Source organism: Triticum aestivum, chromosome 7B, assembly GCF_018294505.1.
Source record: "Triticum aestivum cultivar Chinese Spring chromosome 7B, IWGSC CS RefSeq v2.1, whole genome shotgun sequence".
Classification (NCBI taxonomy): Eukaryota; Viridiplantae; Streptophyta; class Magnoliopsida; order Poales; family Poaceae; genus Triticum; species Triticum aestivum.
In genome coordinates this window covers 549,505,864-549,529,474 of record NC_057813.1, presented here as the reverse complement: position 1 = coordinate 549,529,474, position 23,611 = coordinate 549,505,864, and the positions used below count along the sequence as shown (strand labels likewise).

The 23,611-nt window shown below is 46.3% G+C and overlaps 1 protein-coding gene across 2 annotated transcripts; it reads right to left on the bottom strand.

The window, feature by feature from the left end:
- Nucleotides 1-16,245: 16,245 nt before the first annotated feature.
- Nucleotides 16,246-18,044, bottom strand: LOC123160409 (exopolygalacturonase-like). 2 transcript variants are annotated; one of them, XM_044578229.1, is made up of 4 exons: nucleotides 17,738-18,040; nucleotides 17,352-17,663; nucleotides 16,701-17,231; nucleotides 16,246-16,620 (listed from the first exon to the last, which is right to left on the bottom strand). In XM_044578229.1, exons 1-4 carry the CDS (start codon nucleotides 17,969-17,971, stop codon nucleotides 16,384-16,386), a joined length of 1,314 nt encoding a protein of 437 aa, XP_044434164.1. In that variant the 5' UTR covers nucleotides 17,972-18,040; the 3' UTR covers nucleotides 16,246-16,383. The 2 variants fall into 2 exon arrangements, with proteins under 2 accessions (XP_044434164.1, XP_044434165.1); XM_044578230.1 differs by having other exon boundaries at nucleotides 16,451-16,634; nucleotides 17,738-18,044.
- Nucleotides 18,045-23,611: the final 5,567 nt, after the last annotated feature.

Here is a 23,611-nt window from a genome sequence, read left to right as displayed (position 1 = left end):
CATGTGATGATCGGACATGGTTTAGTTGATTTGGATCACGTGATCACTTAGATGATTAGAGGGATGTCTATATAAGTGGGAGTTCTTAAGTAATATGATTAATTGAACTTTAATTTATCATGAACTTAGTCTTGATAGTATTAGCATATCTATGTTGTAGATCAATAGCTCGCGTTGTTGCTCCCCGTTTATGTTTTTGATATGTTCCTAGAGAAAACTAAGTTGAAAGGTATTAGTAGCAATGATGCGGACTTGGTCCGTGATCTGAGGATTAACCTCATTGCTGCACAGAAGTATTATGTCCTTAACACACCGCTAGGTGACAGAACTATTGCAGGAGCAGATGTAGACATTATGAACGTTTGACAAAAGCTCGGTATGATGACTACTTGATAGTTTAGTTCACAATGCTTTCCGGCTTAGAATCGGGGCTTCAAAGACGTTTTTAAAACGCCACGGAGCATATGAGATGTTCCAAGAGTTGAAATTAGTATTTCAGACTAATGCCCATGTCGAAAGGTATGAGACCTTTGACAAGTACTTTGCCTACAAGATGGAGGAGAATATCACAGCTAGTGAGCATGTGCTCAGAATGTCTGGGTACTACAATTGCTTGAATCAAGTGGGAGTTAATCTTCCAGATAAGATAGTAATTGACAAAGTTCTATAGTCACTATCACCAAGTTACTAGAACCTCGTGATGAACTATAATATGCAAGGGATAACAGAAACAATTCTCAAGCTCTTCGTGATGCTGAAATCGACGAAGGTAGAAATCAAGAAAAGCATAAAGTGTTGATGGTTGACAAGACCACTAGTTTCAAGAAAAAGGGCAAAGGGAAGAAGGGGAGCTTCAAGAAGAACGGCAAGCAAGTTGCTGCTCAAGTGAAGAATCCCAAGTCTGGACCTAAGCCTGAGACTAAGTGCTTCTACTGCAAAGGGACTGGTCACTGGAAGCGGAACTGCCCCAAGTATTTGGCGGATAAGAAGGATGGCAAAATGAACAAAGGTATATTTGATATACAGATTATTGATGTGTATTTTACTAGTGTTCGTAGCAACCCCTCAGTATTTGATACTGGTTCAGTTGCTAAGAGTAGTCAAAATGGGAGTTGCAGATTGAACAGAGACTAGTTAAGGGTGAAGTGACGATGTGTGTTGGAAGTGGTTCCAAGATTGATATGATCATCATCGCACACTCCCTATACTTTCGGGATTAGTGTTGAACCTAAATAAATGTTATTTGGTGTTTGCGTTAAAAATGAATATGATTTTGATCCTGTTTATTGCAATACATTATTCATTTAAAGTCAGAGAATAATTGTTGTTCTGTTTACATGAATAAAACCTTCAATGGTCATACACCCAAGGTGAATGGTTTATTGAATCTCGATCGTAGTGATACACATATTCATAATATTGAAGCCAAAAGATGCAAAGTTAATAATGATAGTGCAACTTATTTGTGGCACTGCCGTTTAGGTCATATTGGTGTAAAGCGTATGAAGAAAATCCATGTTGATGGGCTTTTGGAATCACTTGATTATGAATCAGTTGATGCTTGTGAACCATAGCTCATGGGCAAGATGACTAAGACTCCGTTATCCGGAACAATGGAGCGAGCTGCTGACTTATTGGAAATAATACATACCGATGTATGCAGTCCGATGAGTGTAGAGGCTCGTGGCAGGTATCGTTATTTCCTAACCTTCACAGATGATTTGAGCAGATATGGGTATATCTACTTAATGAAACATAAGTCTGAAACATTTGAAAAGTTCAAAGAATTTCAGAGTGAAGTAGAAAATCATCGTAACAAGAAAATAAAGTTTCTACGATCTGATCATGGAGGAGAATATTTGAGCTACGAGTTTGGCCTTCAGTTAAAACAATGTGGAATAGTTTCACAAACTCATGCCACCTAGAAACCATAGCATAATGGTGTGTCCGAACGTCGTAACCACACTGTATTAGATATAGTGCGATCTATGATGTCTCTTACCTATTTACCACTATCATTTTGGGATTATGCATTAGAGACAGCTACATTCACATTAAATAGGGCACCATCTAAATCTGTTGAGACGACACCGTATGAACTATGGTTTGGCAAGAAACCTAAGCCGTCGTTTATTAAAGTTTGGGGACGCGATGCTTATGTGAAAAGTTTCAAACTGATAAGCTCGAACCCAAATCGGAGAAATGCATCTTCATAAGATACCCAAAGGAGACAGTTGGGTACACCTTCTATCACAGATCCGAAGGCAAATTCGTTGCTTAGAGGGGATCCTTTCTAGAGAAGGAGTTTCTCTCAAAAGAAGTGAGTGGGAGGAAAGTAGAACTTGATGAGGTAATCGTACCTGCTCCCGAATTGGAAAGTAGTTCATCACAGAAATCAGTTCCAGTTATGCCTACACCAACTAGAGAGGAAGTTAATGATGATGATCATGAAACTTTAGATCAAGTTACTACAGAACTTCGTAGATCAACCAGAGCACGATCCGCACCAGATTGGTACAGTAATCCTGTACTAGAAGTCATGTTACTTGACCATGACGAACCTACGAACTATGAGGAAGCGATGATGAGCCCAGATTCCGCGAAATGGCTTGAGGCCATGAAATCTGAGATGGGATCCATGTATGAGAACAAAGGGTGAACTTTGATTGACTTGCCCGATGATCAGCGAGCCATTGAGATTAAATGTATCTTCAAGAGGAAGACAGATGCTAATAGTAGTGTTACTGTCTATAAAGCTAGAATTGTCGCAAAAAGGTTTTCGACAAGTTCAAGGTGTTGACTATGATGAGAGTTTCTCACTCGTATTTATGCTTATGTCTGTCTGAATCATGTTAGCAATTGCCGCATTTTATGAAATCTGGTAAATGGATAACAAAACTGCATTCCTTAATGGATTTCTTAAAGAAGAGTTGTATATGATGCAACTAGAAGGTTTTGTCAATCCTAAAGGTGCTAACAAAATGTACAAGCTCTAGTGATCCATCTATGGACTGGTGCAAGCATCTCAGAGTTGGAATATACGCTTTGATGAGTTGATCAAAGCATATAGTTTTATACAGACTTGCGGTGAAGCCTGTATTTAGAAGAAAGTAAGTGGAAGCACTACAGTGTTTCTGATAAGTATATGTGAATGACATATTGTTGATCGGAAATAATGTAGAATTTTCTGGAAAGCATAAAGTACTATTTGAAAGGAGTTTTTCAAAGAAAGACCTCGGTGAAGCTGCTTACATTTGACCATCAAGATCTATAGAGATAGATCAAAACGCTTGATAAAAATTTTCAATGAGTACATACCTTGACAAAATTTCGAAGTAGTTCAAAATGGAACAGTCAAAGGAGTTCTTGCCTGTGCTGCAAGGTGTGAAGTTGAGTAAGACTCAAAGCCCGACCACGGCAGAAGATAGAGAGAGAATGGAAGTCATTCCCTATGCCTCAGCCATAGGTTCTATAAAGTATGCCATGCCATGTACCAGATTTATTGTATACCCTACACTGAGTTCGGTAAGGGAGTGCAATAGTGATCTAGGAGTAGATCACTGGACAGCGGTCAAGATTATCCTTAGTGGAATAAGGATATGTTTCTCGATTATGGAGGTGATAAAAGGTTCGTCGTAAAGGGTTACGTCGATGCAAATTTTGACACTGATCCAGATGACTCTAAGTCTAAATTTGGATGCATATTGAAAGTAGGAGCAATTAGCTAGAGTAGCTCCGTGTAGAGCATTGTTGACATAGAAATTTGCAAAATACATACGGATCTGAATGTGGCAGACCCATTGACTAAACTTCTCTCACACGCAAAACATGATCACACCTTAGTACTCTTTGGGTGTTAATCACATAACGATGTGAACTAGATTATTGACTCTAGTAAACCCTTTGGGTGTTGGTCACATGATGATGTTAACTATGGGTGTTAATCACATGATGATGTGAACTATTGGTGTTAAATCACATGGCGATGTGAACTAGATTATTGACTCTAGTGCAATGTCACACCCAATATGCGACCCTATCCAAAAGGAACTCGAAGGTCCCACCAAGGATAGACCCGCATATTGGAACACTTTTGCAAGGTGGATATCATTACATCAACTGTCAGGACCCCGACTCAATGCCACATCGATCTAGCATGTAACACCTCATATCACTTTGCGGCCTCACGCACGGTATCCCCACGGGTGTCGCCTTACCTTTGCCCGGGACCGTTTGCGCCTTTTGGCACACGTATATGATGGTGTCGCTAGCATCCATATGATAAAGAGCCCGGGCTGACATGGCTAGTCGTAAACCCAAAGTGGCACTAACTTACGGGGACAGGCATCCATGACCCAGCATCGAACGTGTCGGTCATCAGCGAGTGAATCCAGGCTGTAGCACTGGGCTAACAGGACTCCGGTGAACCGGGCTGTAGCAGGCTAACAGGACTCCGGTATTCATCGTGTGACATTTCCCGAAGGGACAGACACAGGATCGAAGAAGGACACATGCCGGCCAGCCTAAGTGTTCCGGAGCAGTAGCAAGCTACCAGGGCTCAGTGGAAGCACTAGGAGACATTTCCCGGTAAGAGAGGCTACTAAGAATAAACAACTAGATAGTCAGATCCCACACATAGCAATACACATTACACGTACGCATAACATGCAAGTATGTGCTGTACAACATGGCATCACAGCATAACTCAACAACTCAAATAGATAAAGGCTCAGAAGAGCCATCATAGCATTTATTGCAAACAGGGGTCACAAGACCCATCATACAGAGCATACAAGCAACAAGCGGAAGCATTACATGTCTGGGTACAGACATCTACAAATGAAAAAGGCTGAAAGCCTGACTATCTACAACGTCCGATCAAGATCGTAGCTGAGGTACAAGCTACTCGTCGAAGTCCATGAGAACACTAGTAAGACCGAAGTCTCCGCTGCAAAAACATAAATGAAGCAACATGAGTACAAAGGTACTCAGCAAGACTTACATCAGATCCTAGCATACATGCATTTGTATCAAGAGGGTACTGTGGGGTTTAGTTGCAGCAAGCCAGCTTTGACTCTGTGGCTATCCTGTTCTACAACTACCAGAAACTCTTGAGGTGAGACAATGTACACGAGTCCACTAATCACCACACAATACACTACTATGGATTCATCCCCGTCTCCCTACGAGAAGACCATCCATAGCACTCACACTTGTCTTGAGCATTTTAGAGTATCCACTTCAAGTTGTCTATGTACCATGTAAGCATCCAAGAAGTCCATAACCGCGGACCCGGCTATTCGAATAGATCATGGTAACCCTGCAGGGGTGTACTTCTTCACACACGCTCTCGCCACTTACCGCCATGTACACGTCATGTATCTCAGCAACCTTCAAGCGGAAGCCTGGCGAGGGTGTCGGCCACGACCTGACTAACCACACAAGACTCTAGCCCAGGTTTATCGCCTATTCGGGTTCCATCCGCAAGGAGATCCGGCCGGGGTGTCGCTCACGGCCCCAAACGATGTGTGCAGGGTTCCCGAGCCCACCATCCGGGTGCCACTCGGTACACCAGGCCACGTGTGCCTAGTCTGTCCCAAGCCCACCCTGCCGGGTGCCACTTGGTAGAAAAATAGCACTACCTACAAACACCAGAAACTAGTTGCGACTCCTGGACAGAGACCAAGTTGGTTAATAAGTCGAGAGGGGTCGAGTTACCGGAACCCGATGTGTGGTAGTATCGAGTCATTGGACAACATACATAGAACTCAGTGCTTAAGGACGGTTCCAGTGAGACAACCCACCATGTACTCCTACATGGCCTCTCACCGCTACCTTTACCAAATCGTGTTCACACACTTCACTCTCAGCATCAGAACATATCGTAACACTCCAATTCATTCCCAATGAATCAGACCTGACACAACTCTAAGCAATAGCAGGCATAGCATGGTAGGAACACAACATGGCTCAATCAACTCCTACACATGCTAGTGGGTTTCAACTATTTACTGTGGCAATGACAGGTCATGTAGAGGAATGGGTTCAACTACCACAGCACAAAGTAGCAGATGAATCGTTGTTGTCCTAATGCAATAACTGAGAGCAGGAGCGAGAGAGTAGGGTTTTATCAAAATGAACAAGGGGGTTTGCTTGCCTGGTAAATCAACAGAGGAGGCACTGCTTCACAAACAGGTACTCTGGAATAGCTCCGGAGCAGGACCTATCGAGAAGGAACGGTGCCGGCAATCAATACACAAACATATGCAACAATATGATGCATGAACATGGCATGAAGATGTGATGTTGTTTGAGCTAATGCAACTAGTAATCATTTGGTTTGAAGTCCATTTGAACCATAAGCCCAAATGCAATTCTAAATTAAGTCTCTTATATATGTCATAATGTGTTTTCTCATATTCAGCATGTATAAGTTGGTTTGTCATGCATGAAACTAGTACAGATGGAAAGATTCCATTTTTCTGATAATTTTTCATATATAAATTATTTTAATCTGAGCTACGGTTGAATTGATATGAATTTTTGAAGTTTAAATCAATTTCTGGAATTTCCTGATTTAATTTAATCCCAGAAATCATATTATTGCGCCAGCATGACGTCAGCACGACGTCAGCAGTCAACTGCGGCTGATGGGGTCAAACCTGACGTGTGGGGTCCACACGTCAGTGACAGGGGGTTAAACAGGGGGTTAATTTAATCCTAATTAAAAGTTAGTGGCGCTGGGGCCCACTGTCAGCCTCAGGGGGGTTAATTAAGCGGTGATTAGCACTAAGCTAATCACCTGATGGGCCGGGCCCACATGGCGGGGCTTAGGCGACGGGGCTCGCTGCCGGCGACCTCTGGACGCGGCGGAGTCCGCGCCACAGGCCACGGGGACGGCGTCTGAGAGCACCGGGGCGTAGCCCGGGCTCTCGCGCATCTGGAGGGGCAGGTGGGGGGAGCTGGGGAGGCCGGAGCTCGCCGGAGCAAAGCTCGCGGCGGCGGCCGGAGCTCGGCTTCGAGCGGGAACGGGCCGCGGGGCACGGGGAGGCCACCTGAGGGGCTCGGCGGCACCCTCGTGGCACCGGGAGCACGCTAGGGTGCTTGGTTTGGGCGGAGGCGGTCCGAGACGACGACGGCGACATGGACGGCGGCGAGAAGCTTCGGCCGTGGTGGGGAACGGCACTACGACGCGGAAACGAGGGGGAGAAGAGAGGGGAACGGTGGCGGAGCTCACCGCGGACCCAGCGAAGGCGTCAGCGGGCTCGGGGACGTCCTGCGTGCGGCGAATCGACGGCGGTGGTGGTCGGAGCCCGAGGTGGAAGACGACGGCGACGTCGGCTCCACAGGGCGTCCGGCGTCTTGTGGCTTGACGGGGAGCTTCAGGGCGAGGGGGCGGAGCTCCTGCGCGTGTCGGGGAGGCGAGGGGAGGCCGGTGGCGGTGGCTATGGCGAACGGCGGCGACCGACGCGTTCGGACACGGGAGAGAGAGAGCGAGGGAGAGGAGAGGAAGAATCGGGGGGAGAGTGAGAGGGTACGGGGGGGCGTGGCGATGCGCGGGATCGTCCAGAGCGACGGGGGGGCGCCACGCAAGCAGGGAGGCTGGTAGCGTGGCGCGGTGGCGCGCGCGCGCGCCGGGCACGCTCCCCTCCCTCTGTCGAGGACGAAGACGACAGAGGAGGAGGCGGGCTGGGCCGCTTGCTGGCTGGGCCGGCCTGCTGCTGCTGGGCTGCACAGGGAGGAGGCCCAGGTAAGTCTCCCTCTTTTATTTTTGTTTTTCTATTTTTCTGACATTTGTTTTGATTTAATTAAAATATTAAATCATTTAATTACCTTATGCCAATTTTTGCAGGAGCTAACTATATTATCCGAGAGCTCCTTTATAAATGGCATAATTTTTGGACATATATTAATATATATAACTAATATATTTCCAATGCAAATACTTATGCATTAATTCCAAATGCCCAAAATAAATACCTATGAGCTCTTAAAAATATTGGTTTCATTTTTATCTCTGTCCAATATTTTCAGAGAGCAACATGAGCATTTTCTTGGACCCTTTTGGAGAAATTTTTATTTGGGTCATTTTCAAAATGATTCTGAGGGTTCCACCAATCCTCATTTCAAATTTAAATGAAAATTTAAACATGATGCACAAATGACTAGCTAGTCTAGGTCATACCAGACTAGGGATGTGACATCAACATTACATAATAGATGGGGATACATACATAAGGCATACAATGCCACATGAATACAACATCACAATACATCAGAGCACCATCCGACTACGGATGAAACACAAACAGAAACTCAAACGACATCCACCCTGCTAGCCCAGGCTGCCGACCTGGAACCTATCCCCTGATCGAAGAAGAAGCAGAAGAAGAACTCAACGCAAGCAAGCATCGCTCTCGCGTCATGATCATCGCATAACATCTACCTGCAACTGTTGTTGTAGTAATTTGTGAGCCACGAGGACTCAGCAATCCCATTACCATGGGTATCAAGACTAGCAAAGCTTAATGGGAAAGGAAGGGGTAAAGTGGTGAGGTTGCAGCAGCGACTAAGCATATATGGTGGCTAACATACGCAAATAAGAGCGAGAAGAGATTAAGCGGAACGGTCGTGAAGCTAGCAATGATCAAGAGGTGATCCTGAACACCTACTTACGTCAAACATAACCCAGAAACCGTGTTCACTTCCCGGACTCCGCCGAGAAGAGATCATCACGGCTACACACGCGGTTGATGTGTTTTAATTCGGATCTGGTGTCAAGTTATCTACAACCGGACAATAAAAAATTCCCATCTGCCACATAACCGCGGGCACGGCTCTCGAAAGTTTATACCCTGCAGGGGTGTCCCAACTTAGCCCATGACAAGCTCTCGCGATCAACGAAGGAATAGACCTTCTCCCAGGAAGACCCGATCAGTCTCGGAATCCTGGTTTACAAGACATTTCGACAATGGTAAAACAAGACCAGCAAAGCCGCCCGATGCGCCGACAATCCTGATAGGAGCTGCACATATCTCGTTCTCAGGGCAACACCGGATGAGACATCCTACGAGTAAAACCAGACCTCGAGTTTCCCCGAGGGGGCCCCGCAGTCTACTCGGTTCGGACCAGCACTTAGACAAGCACTGGCCCGGGGGGGCTAAAATAAAGATGACCCTTGGGTTGGCCGACCCAAGGGAAGGGTATAGGTGGTGGTGAGGCAAATGGTGAAACCAAGGTTGGGCCTTGCTGGACAAGTTTTATTCAAAGCGAACTGTCAGGGGGGTCCCATAAATCACCCGACCGCGTTAGGAACGCAAAAATCCGGGAACATAACACCGGTATGATGGAAACTAGGGCGGCAACAGCGGAATAAAACACTAGGCATAAGGCCGAGCCTTCCACCCTTTACCAAGTATATAGATGCATTAATAATATAAGAGATATTGTGATATCCCAACATAATCCTGTCCACCATGGAGCAATCTTCAACTTCACCTGCAACTAGCAACGCTATAAGAGGGGCTGAGCAAAAGCGGTAACATAGCCAAGCAACGGTTTGCTAGGAAGGGTGTCAAAGGTTAGGTGTTCATGGCAATATGGGAGGCTTGAAGAGTAAATGATAGGTAACACAGCATAGCGATAGAACGAAGCAACTAACATAGAAATGATAGTAGTGAGATCCAGGGTGACGGTCATCTTGCCTGAAATCCCGCTAGGAAGAAGAACGAGTCCATGAAGAAGATGAAACCACGAAGACGAACCACACGCAGACGAACGCATCCTCACGATCGCAACGAAACGGGAACTATCGAGAAGAAGCACACAACATGGTAAACACACCACACATAGGCAAGACATGATGCACAACAAGCATGATGCATGACAAGGCCACATGAAGCTACTCATGGCAAGAGATGATGCAACCAAGAGCGACACATCAAGGCAAGTTTAAATGAGGCCGGAAACAACATATAACAAATCCGGTAAGTCCTCATAGGCATATTTCGAAATTGGTCCAGATCTGAACAAACATTAAGTTGAAGTTGTTAAACAGCAAGTTAAAGAGCACCAAGAGGATCTACACGAAATTCTAGTCAAGTTACATACAAAGTTCATTAGATTCGGAGCTACGGCCTAGAAGATATGAGTAAAACAAGTTAAGCATGGCATTGATGTAAAATGCATACAAACATGAAGCAAACACCTCAAAACAAGGATGCAACATGATAATATGAAACCACATGCAAAAACACGCAAGTTTCATATAGAGCACACTCAAAACGGAGCAACGGTTCAACACACACACATGAAACAAGTTATAGCAACAATCTGTCCAAAACAGCAACTAGGCATATTGCAAGCATCAAAACAACATGCTACAGCAACTCAACGTAATAAAAAAAGGCATGGGCATGAAGTACAGGTAAAGCATAACAAAACATGAACACTGAGCTATCTCCAGAAATCACTAGAACATGCTCAAAATGACATGGAAAGATTGCAAATAATAACAGTTTCAGACTTTGCAGAAATAACATCAGGTTGCAATGTTTAGAGCTGTCAAACAACATATTACAGGAACTTATCATGGCAAACAAAAGCATGGCATGATACTACTAAATGCATAGATCAAAAGTCCCTTACTGACCTTGAGCCAGAAATGATAAGAAAATATGATGGCATCCATGTAAACATGGCAAGTTATATTACAGATTCAAACATGGCAGAAACAACAATAAGTAGGCATGTTGGTGAGCTTGAACCACTCACCACAGAGCAATATATGGCATGGCAAGGCAACCAACAGTAAGAATACATGTTTATGAAGCTAAGCATGGAAAAAGCAAGGTCATAGGATGCATGGATCACTAGCAAACAATCATGGAAACATTGAACTTAATGTTAACAGGCTGATAGCAACATTATCAAGCAACTTTGGAGCAAGATATGAACAATCTACAGCAAGCTATAAATGCAACCAGGGGCATGAATGGATAGGGAATAACATGTATATCAAAACATGTTTATAGAACATCTCCAAAATAATACACGAAATGACTTGTAGCAGCAGGTTAACATAGCAACAAAATATAACAGAATCTGTCTAACAAAACAGCAACAGCAAGTACCCTACTTAACAAGCTCAATGCACTCACTACACAAGCCACAAAAATACATGGTTGCACCTCTGAAAAGATGACATGGCATAGATCAAAACACATGAAGACATCAACCTCATAGGATATACACATCAATCATGGCAAAAATGACAAATGAGCATGTTATAACAGTTTCAGCAGATCAACATCAACATGCACTCTTCCAACAGCATTTCGGGCATCAAGATGAGCTGAAATGAAAATGATGCAATGGGATGAAATGAAGTACTCATTGAGACGAACAATTTGACATATTACACGCACAAAACGGAGCTACGGACGCGGAGTTATGATGCGATGAATATGGCATGATTATGCAAAAATCTCGGGACTTTGCAAAATCGGGGACTACCTCGGATCCAGATCTGGATCGGGCAGCGCAGGCACGGACGACGAGGCAGGGGCGGTGCGAACGTCGAGGCGGCCGGGCGGCGGCTCGGCGGCGGGGCCGAAGGCGCGCCGGCGGCGGCAGCGGGCGGAGGGCGCGGGCGCGCTGGGCGCGGGCGGCCGCGGATGGCCCAGACGGCATGGAGGCGCCGGCGGGCGACGGTGGAGGCGGGGCGACGGCGGTCGCCGGCGGAGGCGGCGCCGGACGGAGCGGGGCCGCGCGTGGCTGGCAGCGAGACGGCGGCGCGCTCCGGCGCGGCGGGGCAGAGGCTCGCCGGCGGCGGGGCAAGCGGCAGCGGCGCTCGGGCCTGGGCGGCGGCTCAGCCGGGCTCGCGCGGGCCCCGGATGGGCTCCGCGGGCCGTGGCGCGGTGGGGATCTGGCAGGGACGCGTGGCGCGCCTCTATTGGCTGTGGGCGGAGCCGCGGTGACGTGGCGGCCTCTCATTGGCCGAAGCGACGTGGCGGCGGCGGTGGACACGTCTGACGCGGAGGCGGACATGTCCGGCGGCGGGGAGGAGCGGGGCTAGGGTTTGGACTGCGGGATTTCAGGGAGGATCACATATATATATAGGTAGAGGGAGCTAGGAGAGTCCAAATGAGGAGCGGTTTTCGGCCACGCGATCGTGATCGAACGACCGAGAGCATGGATGGGAGTTAGATGGGTTTTGGGCCACTTTGGAAGGGGTGTTGGGCTGCACACAAAAGAGGGCTTTACGGTTACCCGGTTAACCGTTGGAGTATCAAGCGACTTCCAAATGGCACGAAACTTGACAGGCGGTCTACCGGTGCTATACCAAGGCCGCTTGGCAAGACTCGGTCCATTCCGAGAACGTTTAACACCCGCACATGAAAAGAGGCAAAAGGGGAACGCCGGAGGGCATAGGAGTGCCGGATTGCAAAACGGACAACGGGGAAAATGCTCGGATGCATGAGATGAACACGTATGCAAAATGAGATGCACAAGATGACATGATAAAATGCAACACGCAAGCAAATGACATGGCAATGACGGCGAATAACTGGCAGACACCTAGCGCATCGGATCCGGGGCGTTACATGCAAGTGGGAGACTGAAGGAAATATGCCCTAGAGGCAATAACAAAGTTATTATTTTTTTCCTGATATCATGATAAATGTTTATTATTCATGCTAGAATTGTATTAGCCGGAAACATAATACATGTGTGAATACATAGACAAACAGAGTGTCACTAGTATGCCTCTACTTGACTAGCTCATTAATCAAAGATGGTTATGTTTCCTAGCCATAGACATGAGTTGTCATTTGATTAACGCGATCACATCATTAGGAGAATTATGTGATTGACTTGACACATTCTGTTAGCTTAGCACTTGATCGTTTAGTATATTGCTATTGCTTTCTTCATGACTTATACGTGTTCCTATGACTATGAGATTATGCAACTCCTGTTTACCGGAGGAACACTTTGTGTGCTACCAAACGTCACAACATAACTGGGTGATTATAAAGGTGCTCTATAGGTGTCTATGAAGGTACTTGTTGAGTTGGCGTATTTCGAGATTAGGATTTGTCACTCCGATTGTCGGAGAGGTATCTCTGGGCCCACTCGGTAATACATATCACTATAAGCCTTGCAAGCATTGTAACTAATGAGTTAGTTGCGGGATGATGTATTATGGAACGAGTAAAGAGACTTGCCGGTAACGAGATTGAACTAGGTATTGAGATACCGACGATCGAATCTCGAGCAAGTAACATACCGATGACAAAGGGAACAACGTATGTTGTTATGCGGTTTGACTGATAAAGATCTTCGTAGAATATGTGGCAGTCAATATGAGCATCCAAGTTCCGCTATTGGTTATTGACCGGAGACGTGTCTCGGTCATGTCTACATAGTTCTTGAACCCGTAGGGTCCACACGCTTAAAGGTCGGTGACGATCGGTATTACGAGTTTATGTGATTTGATGTACTGAAGGTAGTTCGGAGTCCCGGATGAGATCGGGGACATGACAAAGAGTCTCGAAATGGTCGAGACATAAAGTTTGATATATTGGACAACTCTATTCGGACATCAGAAGGGTTCCGAGTGATTCGGGTATTTTTCGGAGTACCGGGGAGTTACGGGAATATGGGGAATAAGTGTTGGGCCTTAATGGGCCTTAGTGGGAAGGAGAGGCAGCAGCCAGGAGGTGGCGCGCGCCCCTCCCAAGCCCAGTCCGAATTGGACAAGGGGTTTGGGGCGCGGCCCCCTCTCCCTTCCTTCTCCCCTCACCTCCTTTCCCCCCTTCTCCTAGTTGGACTAGGAAAGGAGGAAACCTACTCCTACTAGGAGTAGGAATCCTACTCCCTTGGCGCGCCCCTCCTAGGGCTGGCCTCCTCCTCCCTTGCTCCTTTATATACGGGGGCAGGGGGGCACCTCAGGACACAACAATTGATCATTGATCTCTTAGTCGTGTGCGGTTCCCCCCTCCACCATATTCCACCTCGGTAATATTGTAGCGGTGCTTAGCCGAAGCCCTGCGTCGGTAGCATTATCAACGCCGTCATCACGCCGTCGTGCTGATGGAACTCTCCCTCAAAGCTCGACTAGATCGGAGTTCGAGGGACATCATCGAGCTGAACGTGTGCTGAACTCGGAGGTGCCGTATGTTCGGTACTTGGATCGGTCGGATCGTGAAGACGTACGACTACATCAACTAAGTTGTGCTAACGCTTCCTCTTTCGGTCTACAAGGGTACGTGGACACACTCTCCCCTCTCATTGCTATGCATCACCATGATCTTGTGTGTGTGTAGGAATTTTTTTGAAATTACTATGTTCCCCAACACTAATAAGGCCCATAGACTCCCCGCGGGGTTTCAGTAACCCCCCGGTACTACGGTAAATGCCCGAACTCACCCAGAACCATTCCGATGTCCAAACATAGCCTTCCAATATATCGATCTTTATGTCTTGACTATTTCGAGACTCCTCGTCATGTCCGTGATCACATCCGGGACTCTGAAAAACCTTCGGTACATCAAAACACATAAACTCATAATACCGATCGTCATCGAACGTTAAGCGTGCAGACCCTACGGGTTTGAGAACTATGTATACATGACCGAGACTCGTCTCTGGTCAATAACCAATAGCGGAACCTGGATGTTCATATTGGTTCCTACATATTCTACGAAGATCTTTGTCGGTCAAACCGCATAACAACATATGTTGTTTCCTTTGTCATCGGTATATTACTTGCCCAAGATTCGATGGTCGGTATCTCAATACCTAGTTCAATCTCTTTACCGGCAAGTCTCTTTACTCGTTCCGTAATGCATCATCCCGCAACTAACTCATTAGTCACACTGCTTGCAAGGCTTATAGTGATGTGCATTACCGAGAGGGCCCAGAGATACCTCTCCGACAACTGGAATGACTAATCCTAATCTCGATATATGCCATCTGAACAAACACCATCGGAGACACCTGTAGAGCTTCTTTATAATCACCTAGTTACGTTGTGACGTTTGATAACACACTAAGTGTTCCTCCGGTATTCAGGAGTTGCATAATCTCATAGTCATAGGAACATGTATAAGTCATGGAGAAAGCAATAGCAACAAACTAAACGATCATCGTGCTAAGCTAATGGATGGGTCAAGTCAATCACATCATTCTTTAATGATGTGATCCCGTTAATCAAATGATGACTCATGTCTATGGCCAGGAAACTTAACCATCTTTGATTCAACGAGCTAGTCAAGTAGAGGCATACTAGTGACACTCTGTTTGTCTATTCACACATGTACTAAGTTTCCGGTTAATACAATTCTAGCATGAATAATATACATTTATCATGATATAAGAAAATATAAATATCAACTTTATTATTGCCTCTAAGTCATATTTCCTTCAGTTAGATCGGTTCCTTGTTGAGGTGGTTCTATCTCACTTGAGTTGTGGATCATGGTGGCCATTGATATGGGTCTTCGTGAGGGTTCCTCTCTACAAATATGAAGGCTACTGCCAACTACTTTTTCTGGCGAGGTTGCGTGATGCAGCCGGAAGGCTCCTTTGTGGGTTTTGGCAGCTCTCACTCTGACCAGTTTGCCTTCGGTGGTGACAGGCAATCTATATATGGACGGCGGCTTGACATAGAGGGTACGGTTGTGCATCAGCGACAGTGAGATTTCATCCCAGTGCATGTAGCTGATGGGATTGCGAAAAAGTGGTGGTGAGAACACATGATTGACTTTATTTTGGTGGTACTTATTGAGTACACGGTCTCGAGCTCCGGGGGTGAAAACCCTAGGTCTGACCTGAGTGAGTTATACCTGGCAATCAGAATGTTTTTACGTCATTACCTTGTTGAAGTCAATGCTCGGATATGGTCAAACTTGTTCTTCAGTGTGAGAACTTAGAATCTGATCTCTGGTCGTTACGATGACGTTTGAGCGTTGTTCCTTTCCTAAAGGTGTTGCTGATGAAGACCATTATTGCCTTCGTGGGGTCAAGATATGGTTGATGTGGGTATGATCGTTGATGTAGTTTGTTTGTGTTTGATTTTTCTTTTTCCTGGCATAGCCATAATTTAGGTCTGGTATAATTTTGCTCTTTGCCGACTTGCTTTTTTGGTGTGTGTGCATTGATATTGACTATGTGCATCCTATATATACAAAGGCCAGGTAAGTGCTTGCTCGGTCTGTTTATATACATTTTAATGCATCATTTTGAGTCAATGAAATGCACCCATTATGAAAAAAAAAACAGTATCGTACAGAGGAAAGAAGCAAAATCTTTGGCGTGTCATGCTTTTTAGTCCTACTACTATCCGATCGGTGACTAGATCGATACGATCTACAGCACTCATATACATGAGGGAGGTACGAGCATGCCGCCGGCGATACCACCGGCGACGTTTTCGCACCGCGACTCTGTGGCGACGCCGCGCTTGACGTACGTCAGGTCGATGTCCCTGAGCTCCAGTCCATGGCACGGGCTCGCGCCGCTGCACGACAGCTTCACCGCGACCTGGGTCGCCGACACGCCCCTGATGTTCTTGAACTTTACATCGCTTATCTTCACCACGGACGGCCGCTGCGCCTGCATGAATAATTCTGTTAGGGTAAAACCGTAAGATCGGTGTTTGGATTTGACAAGAAATTAACAGCTGTGGTTCTCACCGATTCATGGCGGCAGGAGCTGGAGCTGTAGGGGCAGTACTCCTGGTCGATGATGATGGGGTTCCGGACCTTCCTCATGACGATGTCCTCGAAGACGAGACCGGACACGACGGAGCCCGGACGGAGCCCGCCGCGCCAAGTCTTGATGCGTACGCCGTTGGCGGTGCCGGCGAGGGTGCAGTTGGACACGCGCAGCCCGCGCACGTCCTCCTCGCCTGGGTGCCTCCCGAGGCTGCCCACGCTGATGCCGTGGCCGGGTCCGCAGGACACCCCGGACACGGTGATGTCGGCGGTCCCCGGGCCGACGGAGATGCAGTCGTCCCCCGTGGCGATGGCCGTGTCGGTGATGCGCACGTTGGAGGAGCCCTGGATGTGGACGCCGTCCGTGTTGGGGCTGTCCCGCGGCGCCCGGATGGTGACGCGATGGATGGACACGTCCTGGCTGCCGATGATGATGACGTGGAAGAACTTGCTGTCCAGCGACGTCACCCCCGTGATGGTAACGTTCCTCACGCGCCCGAGCTTTATCGACTGCGGGTGCCGGAGCAGAGTGAAGAAATGGTTAAGGAGAAGTTCTATCATGTTACGATGTCGGCCGAGCAGCTCAGTTAAGACTTAAGAGTGAGACAGCGAGAAATTAGCGCGGCTTACGACGGGGAGGGGCTTGCAGTTCGGATTCGTTGGGCACTGGTTGAGGTGCCACGACGACGCGCCGCGGCCGTCGAATGTGCCGCCGCCCGTGACGAGCAGCCCGTCGATGCTGGCGAAGTTGATCCACTCGTGGCTGCCCCGAAACGCGGCCAGGTCGTCCGGTGCGCGGAGGTCGCCGGCGAGGCGCACCTGCATGTAGCCCTTGCACGGACCGCGGAAGACCACTGGCTGGAGCCGGTACTCGCCCTTGGGGACCACGACGGCCGGCCTCCCCGGCGACGCGCACGCCTTCATCCACGCCCTTATGAAAGCCTGCAGAGAAGGCAGCCCTGACTTGCAAATTCCTCGTGGCACGAATGCATGGTTAAGCCGCGACAATCGATTACCTTTGAGTCATCCGTCTCTCCGTCGGCAATGGCGCCGAAGTCCATAACGTCGAACACCTGGCGTCCGGCATGAGCGATCTCCAGGCACCACCTAGCCGAGATCATGAAAAACAGAGCAACCAGGGGAAACTCCATGTCCGATCTCCTATGGAGAAACAAACTCATCACGCGATGAGCATCACAAGCAGAGCATGTATGTCTCGCCATTTTATAATCGTACGAGCTCGAGAGCATCAGATGCGCGCAACTGCTGCAGGCGCAAAGGCACCTGGGCGTTCGGTTATGCTTGGCGCTCTCATTCCCATAACGTATTCTTGAAAGTGTATGATTGAGTAGTGTTGTTTGTTAGGCAATTACTGAAGAAAGAACTAAAGAAGTGGTGCTGTTAGTTAGGCTGCTGCTCTTGCCATGAGCCCACGTTTCGTGGCTAGATTGTCTATGGCATCATTAGCAGCTGTGGGTCAACGACGAAACGACAGTATGTGCACTTCGGAGGAAACACAAGACCTTTGGTCAGACTATCTGTCGACAAGCGTCAACATCTGTTCTTGCTGATGGTGATGGATCGAATCTTGACTCTGGGGATGAAAATCCCGAAACCGATCTATGGTTGCACTCATCACCGTGGGCGTCCGTGCATGGTTTCCTTCTTGTAGCCTTAGCCTAGGAGTTGTACAGCATAATTGGTTTGCTATTAACATTTGGCATTGTTAATATTTGACAAGCCAACATTTGGCAAAATCAGAAGTTGCCAATATTTGGCAACTTTTTGTGAGATTGGCAACGAGAATTGGCAAGCAACCAATGTTTAGCCAATATTTAGCAGTTGCCAAAATTTGGCACGCCAATTTTTGGCATCAAACCAATTATGCTCTACTTTTCGGTTTGTTTTTGTCTTTCGGAAATGTGAACGCCCACACATGTGGGCATTTGCAGATCGCCCACACGCCTCCATCACCACTCATTTTGCCACGTATGAATAGATGACATCAGTAGATTTTTTTTTTGGTTTCAGCTTAAAAATATTGTATCTCCTAAATAAAAAAGTGAACTAAAAATCCGTTTTCACCATTAAATCCGTCTCGACGAGATCTTCAAAACTAGACCCCATGTTGATATGTTTCGACGAATTTTTTTTGCCAGAAGTTGCCACAATGTTTACACTGCAGTTGCCATAGGGCTTAAACTAAAGTTGCCATGTGGCAATTTTAGTTTGTAGATCATGACAATTTTAGTATTTTGATGATGGCAACCTCAGTACTTTGACCATGAAAATTATTTTTTGTATGAACCATGGCAATTTTACGTGCATGTATCATGGCAATTTTAGTTTGTGGTTCATGGCAAGTCTAGTTTCTTAATTCCCCGTTTTATAAATGTCAAAATTTACTTTTAAATGTGGAAGAAAATAGCTGAAACATATCATGGCAACTTCAGTGTAAACATCATGGCAGTTCATATGCAATAGACATGGCAACTTTTAATCCAAAAAAAATTTCATCAAAACATGTCAACATGGGATCTAGTTTCGAAGATCTCATCGCGAGGGATTTAATGGTGAAAACGGATTTTCAATTGGATTTTTCGTTTAAGAGATAAAACATTTTAAAAACTGGAAATCCAAAAAGATTCCAGCATGCATGCATGCGATGACGTGACAATCTGTTTACATTAGAGACGTGTGGTGCGTTTCTCTTCCTGCCACACGTATGGCAGTTAGCGCGACCCTTGTCTTTTACCATAGGGTTAGTGGTTGTTTGGTAGAGCTACTGTCGCGAGGCACGTGTCGCATCAGGTTTTTTCGGGTCGAATTTGTTCGGTGGCTGGAATTTGCTTCATAATAGTAGTACACGATTGTGTCCATCAAATGATGCAGAGAGCATGGGGTTATCCTTCCTTTTGAGAAAAATAGCAGACATCCGAGAGCATGTACGAGGATGCCCAGTTGTGATCAAGCTGTCATGGTTCCTCCCGAGGAAGTGTTTCAGCTATGTACTTTTTCCCAGAGGATAGGACAAGTTTTGGGTTGACAGATAATGCTCGTATCATATTTTACTAGTAAAAGAGCCCGTGTGTTGTACGGGAGGAAACAATACGACATGCCACTAACCCAATAATCATGACTCAAGACCCCAATAGATCCATGTCATTCATTTAACGAAAACTCTAACACCCACACATGTGGCAACATTGCAACTCGCCCACACGCCTGGATCACCGTCCAGTTAAGTTTGCACGAATCTTGACACACCGAGGTAGTTTTCGCGTGCCACGTAGGACAAGGCCGGTGTGTGGGCGTTGGAGAGGTCACCCACACGCCCCACAACACGAGGTCACCCACCACCTAGTCCACGCGTGTGTGGGCGAACTGCTTTTCGCCCACACGACAGTCGTACGTTGTTGGATGACAACTGCAGTTGCGCGTACATGGCAACTAGGTAAGCACACATGGCAACTATGATTCGTTTGCTAGACGGCAACTGCAGTTGCACGTAAGTGGCAATCAGGTAAACATACATGGCAACTGTGATTAACCACATGTGGCAACTAGGTAAACACACATGGCAAGTATTATTTGACCATATGTGGCAAGTAGTTAATCACACACGACAACTATGATTTGATTACATGCGGCAACTACCATAAATTGGATATGGCAACTATAGTTAACCAAAACAGAGAGAGTTGTCATGCTTTTACAACCATATTTGCCATCTCGAATAACTACCTCTGCCATTACGGATGGCAACTAAATTGTCATCCCGCGGGTACCTTTTGTAGTTGTGCCAGGACATGTGGGCATATTTGCTTCGTGCCAAACGCGCGGGATGGGGATGAATAGTATTTATTGGGCGTGTGGCACGAAGTAGCTGCACCCACACGTGTGGGCAATTCTACTGTTCGCCCACACATAGCCCGTGTGGGCGAATACCTATTATGCCACACGTGTGGTGGATATCGGCGTCCTTATTTAAACATAGCATCCCATCTCTCTCTCTCTCTCTCTCTCTCTCTCTCTCTCTCTCTCTCTCTCTCTCTCTCTCTCTCTCTCTCTCTCTCTCTCTCTCTCTCTCTCTCTCTCTCTCTCTCTCTCTCTCTCTCTCGGCATATGATGAACATCAACTTTCTTTTTTGCATGTGATGTTTTGCCGAGGCACGCATGTGTGGTTATTGGTTGTTTCTTTTGTCTTCAATCCGATTTTGATGAGGTGTTCATTGGCGACACGGATCAGCCTTGATACGGAAAAAGGATGGATTATGCGCTATTGCTTAAAAATTACACCATAAATTAAATTTTAAAAATATTAAATGGATAAAATAACATCATATTCAGATTGCACGCATCACTATTGATTAAAATTACATCATTAAATAGAATTTTAAAAATTCAAATAGGTAAAATAACATCATATTCAGATTCTACACATTTTTCTAATCAAATTTCATATATAACAATTTAAAATTACAGTTAGGGTTTAACAGGTATCATTTCTTAAAGCATTTGTCACTTATAGTTGAACTGTTGATTAATTAATAAAAATGACAGGGGTTTTCGTTAAAAAATATGGAAAACGATTCCTTTTTTACTTAAGTCCGGACTACGGGTTTATTTCACGTAAATAAGAGGGGGTTTCCAAAAAATAAAAAATGATTTGTTTTATCACTTATGTTTGGACTGCGGGTTGATTTTGGGAAAACATAAGGGGGTTTTCGTAAAATGATCAATGGACGGGCATAAGCACTAGTCGCTTTATTATTAGGTAGAGATAATATGTTTTATTCAGAAGCTGGAAAAATGGTTGTGGTGTGGATGCCAAAACAAATACTAGATTATGTCAGATTCAGACATGATACCTGAATGGAACATGTTCGATTTATTCAAAACATTCATATAGCACACTCATACACGAGGAATATATACATACTCCAAATTAAAATTATATATAAACAATAAGCAATCATTAATACTTTATAAATCTAAGCAGGCATAAAGCTATAGTAATCCAAATAGACCACTAACAAGCACATTTTTCATCTCATAGGCAAAAAGAACATTTATATAGTGCTAGTTAATTAATACTTAGAAGGACATAATATCTGGCCAGGACAAATTATCCTACATCATCGTATATTTGTAGTACTAGTATATCCTATATCGCATCCTATCGACCAGATTATGATTCAAATTGGATTGTTTTCATATGTAGAAAATCTCTTATCATATTTGATACCACTAGATTCAGAAATGTTTTTGGTCTAAAATTATCGTTACTGTTTCTCCCTCAAGAGGAAGTACGAGTGCATGGAAAATCTTGTTCGCCTAACCAATACATTGCCTCATGCTTCCGCGAAAACAAAGCCCCGAGTGGATTTTCATCCTCCCATGAAACATGGGAGAGATGGTGCTCCCCCCCACCGCCCGGATCCCACAGATGAATAGAAAGTTAGATCTGCATGGCATCTCAACCGAATTTCCCCATGGATCTACAGGAATTACAACATTTCCAATGTTTTGTTGCTGATCTCTCCTTCAACATAAATGCACCAAAGGGTGGACAAACTTTTTGTTAACAATAACTGTAAGAGTCTGATGAGATTGTGATGTGGAGCATCCCGAGGTCATCCCCATGGACCTACCATCGTCTCACCAAGTGCCAAGAGGACCTATGACACGAGAACGAGTTAGAGCTCTCAAGAACGAGGTTACTTCTTTCCTTAGTGATATCACATATGGTACACTCGAGACATGGCTACTACCTAAGTCTGGAATGTTGTGCATGATTAGGTACCAAGAGGACCCTCCCGAGAATGCATGTGAAGAAGGACAAGTCCCCAAGTTCACGGATGAAGAGAACCAACGGCAAGAGTCAAGAACAGCTCCCAGGACCCGGACATCCGGCCATGACCCCAGACATCTGGCCCCTGGAGGTGTCGCCTGCAGCAAAGGATCAGTGGCCAAGTCTACAGGGCCCGGACATCCGGCGGCCAGCCAGGACATCCAGCCCGACGCCCTAGAATTCCGACTCCCAGCCCGGATATCCGGACAAGTCATCTCGAAAGCAACAGAACCAGCCCCATTAGCCCGGACATCCGGCCTCGACCCCGGACATCCGACCCCTTGCGAAGTCTCAGACATCCGGCGTGACGCCCGGACATCCGGACCAGCCCTATCTAGTGAGCATCATGACGGCACTAGGCAAGCCCGGGCATCCGGCACGACAGCCCGGACATCCGGCGTCTCGTGAACGCCGGACATCCGGCCCGACGCCCGGACGTCCGGCCTCCCTTGTCTGTGTACAGTGTAAGGGCCAAGGCCCATGTACCCCTTCGCCCACCTAGACTATATATACTCCTCCTCCTCCCTCTTTCTAGGGTTAGCACTGGTTTAGCTCATATTTGAGATAGAGCTTTGCTCATCCACTTGGTTACTTCTCCTTGGAGCTCACGACCTCTTCGGAGAAGATACCACAAGCGGATTCAAGACCCCATCACGGGAAGACACTTCAAGACCTCTGTCGGTGTCAAAACTGGCGGATCTCGGGTAGGGGGTCCCAAACTGTGCGTCTAAGGCTAATGGTAACAGGAGGTAGGGGACATTATGTTTCACCTAGATTTGGGCCCTCTCGATGGAGGTAATACCCTACTTCTTGCTTGATTGATCTTGATGATATGAGTATTACAATAGTTGATCTACCACGAGATCGTAGAGGCTAAACTCTAGAAGCTAGCCTATGATTATGATTGTTGTTGTCCTACGGACTAAACCCTCCAGTTTATATAGACACCGGAGGGGGCTAGGGTTACACAGAGTCGGTTATAGAGAAGGAAATCTACATATCCGAATATCCAAGCTTGCCTTCCACGCAAAGGAGA

Bases quoted from the DNA above. Each gene is read 5' to 3' on its own strand.
- LOC123160409 (XM_044578229.1), bottom strand. From the start codon at position 17,971: ATGCTCTCGAGCTCGTACGATTATAAAATGGCGAGACATACATGCTCT. The intron at 17,664-17,737 runs GTAATCGATTGT...CCTTCTCTGCAG, and splicing joins GAGAGACGGATGACTCAAAG to GCTTTCATAAGGGCGTGGAT. The intron at 16,621-16,700 runs GTGAGAACCACA...TTATTCATGCAG, and splicing joins GCTCCTGCCGCCATGAATCG to GCGCAGCGGCCGTCCGTGGT.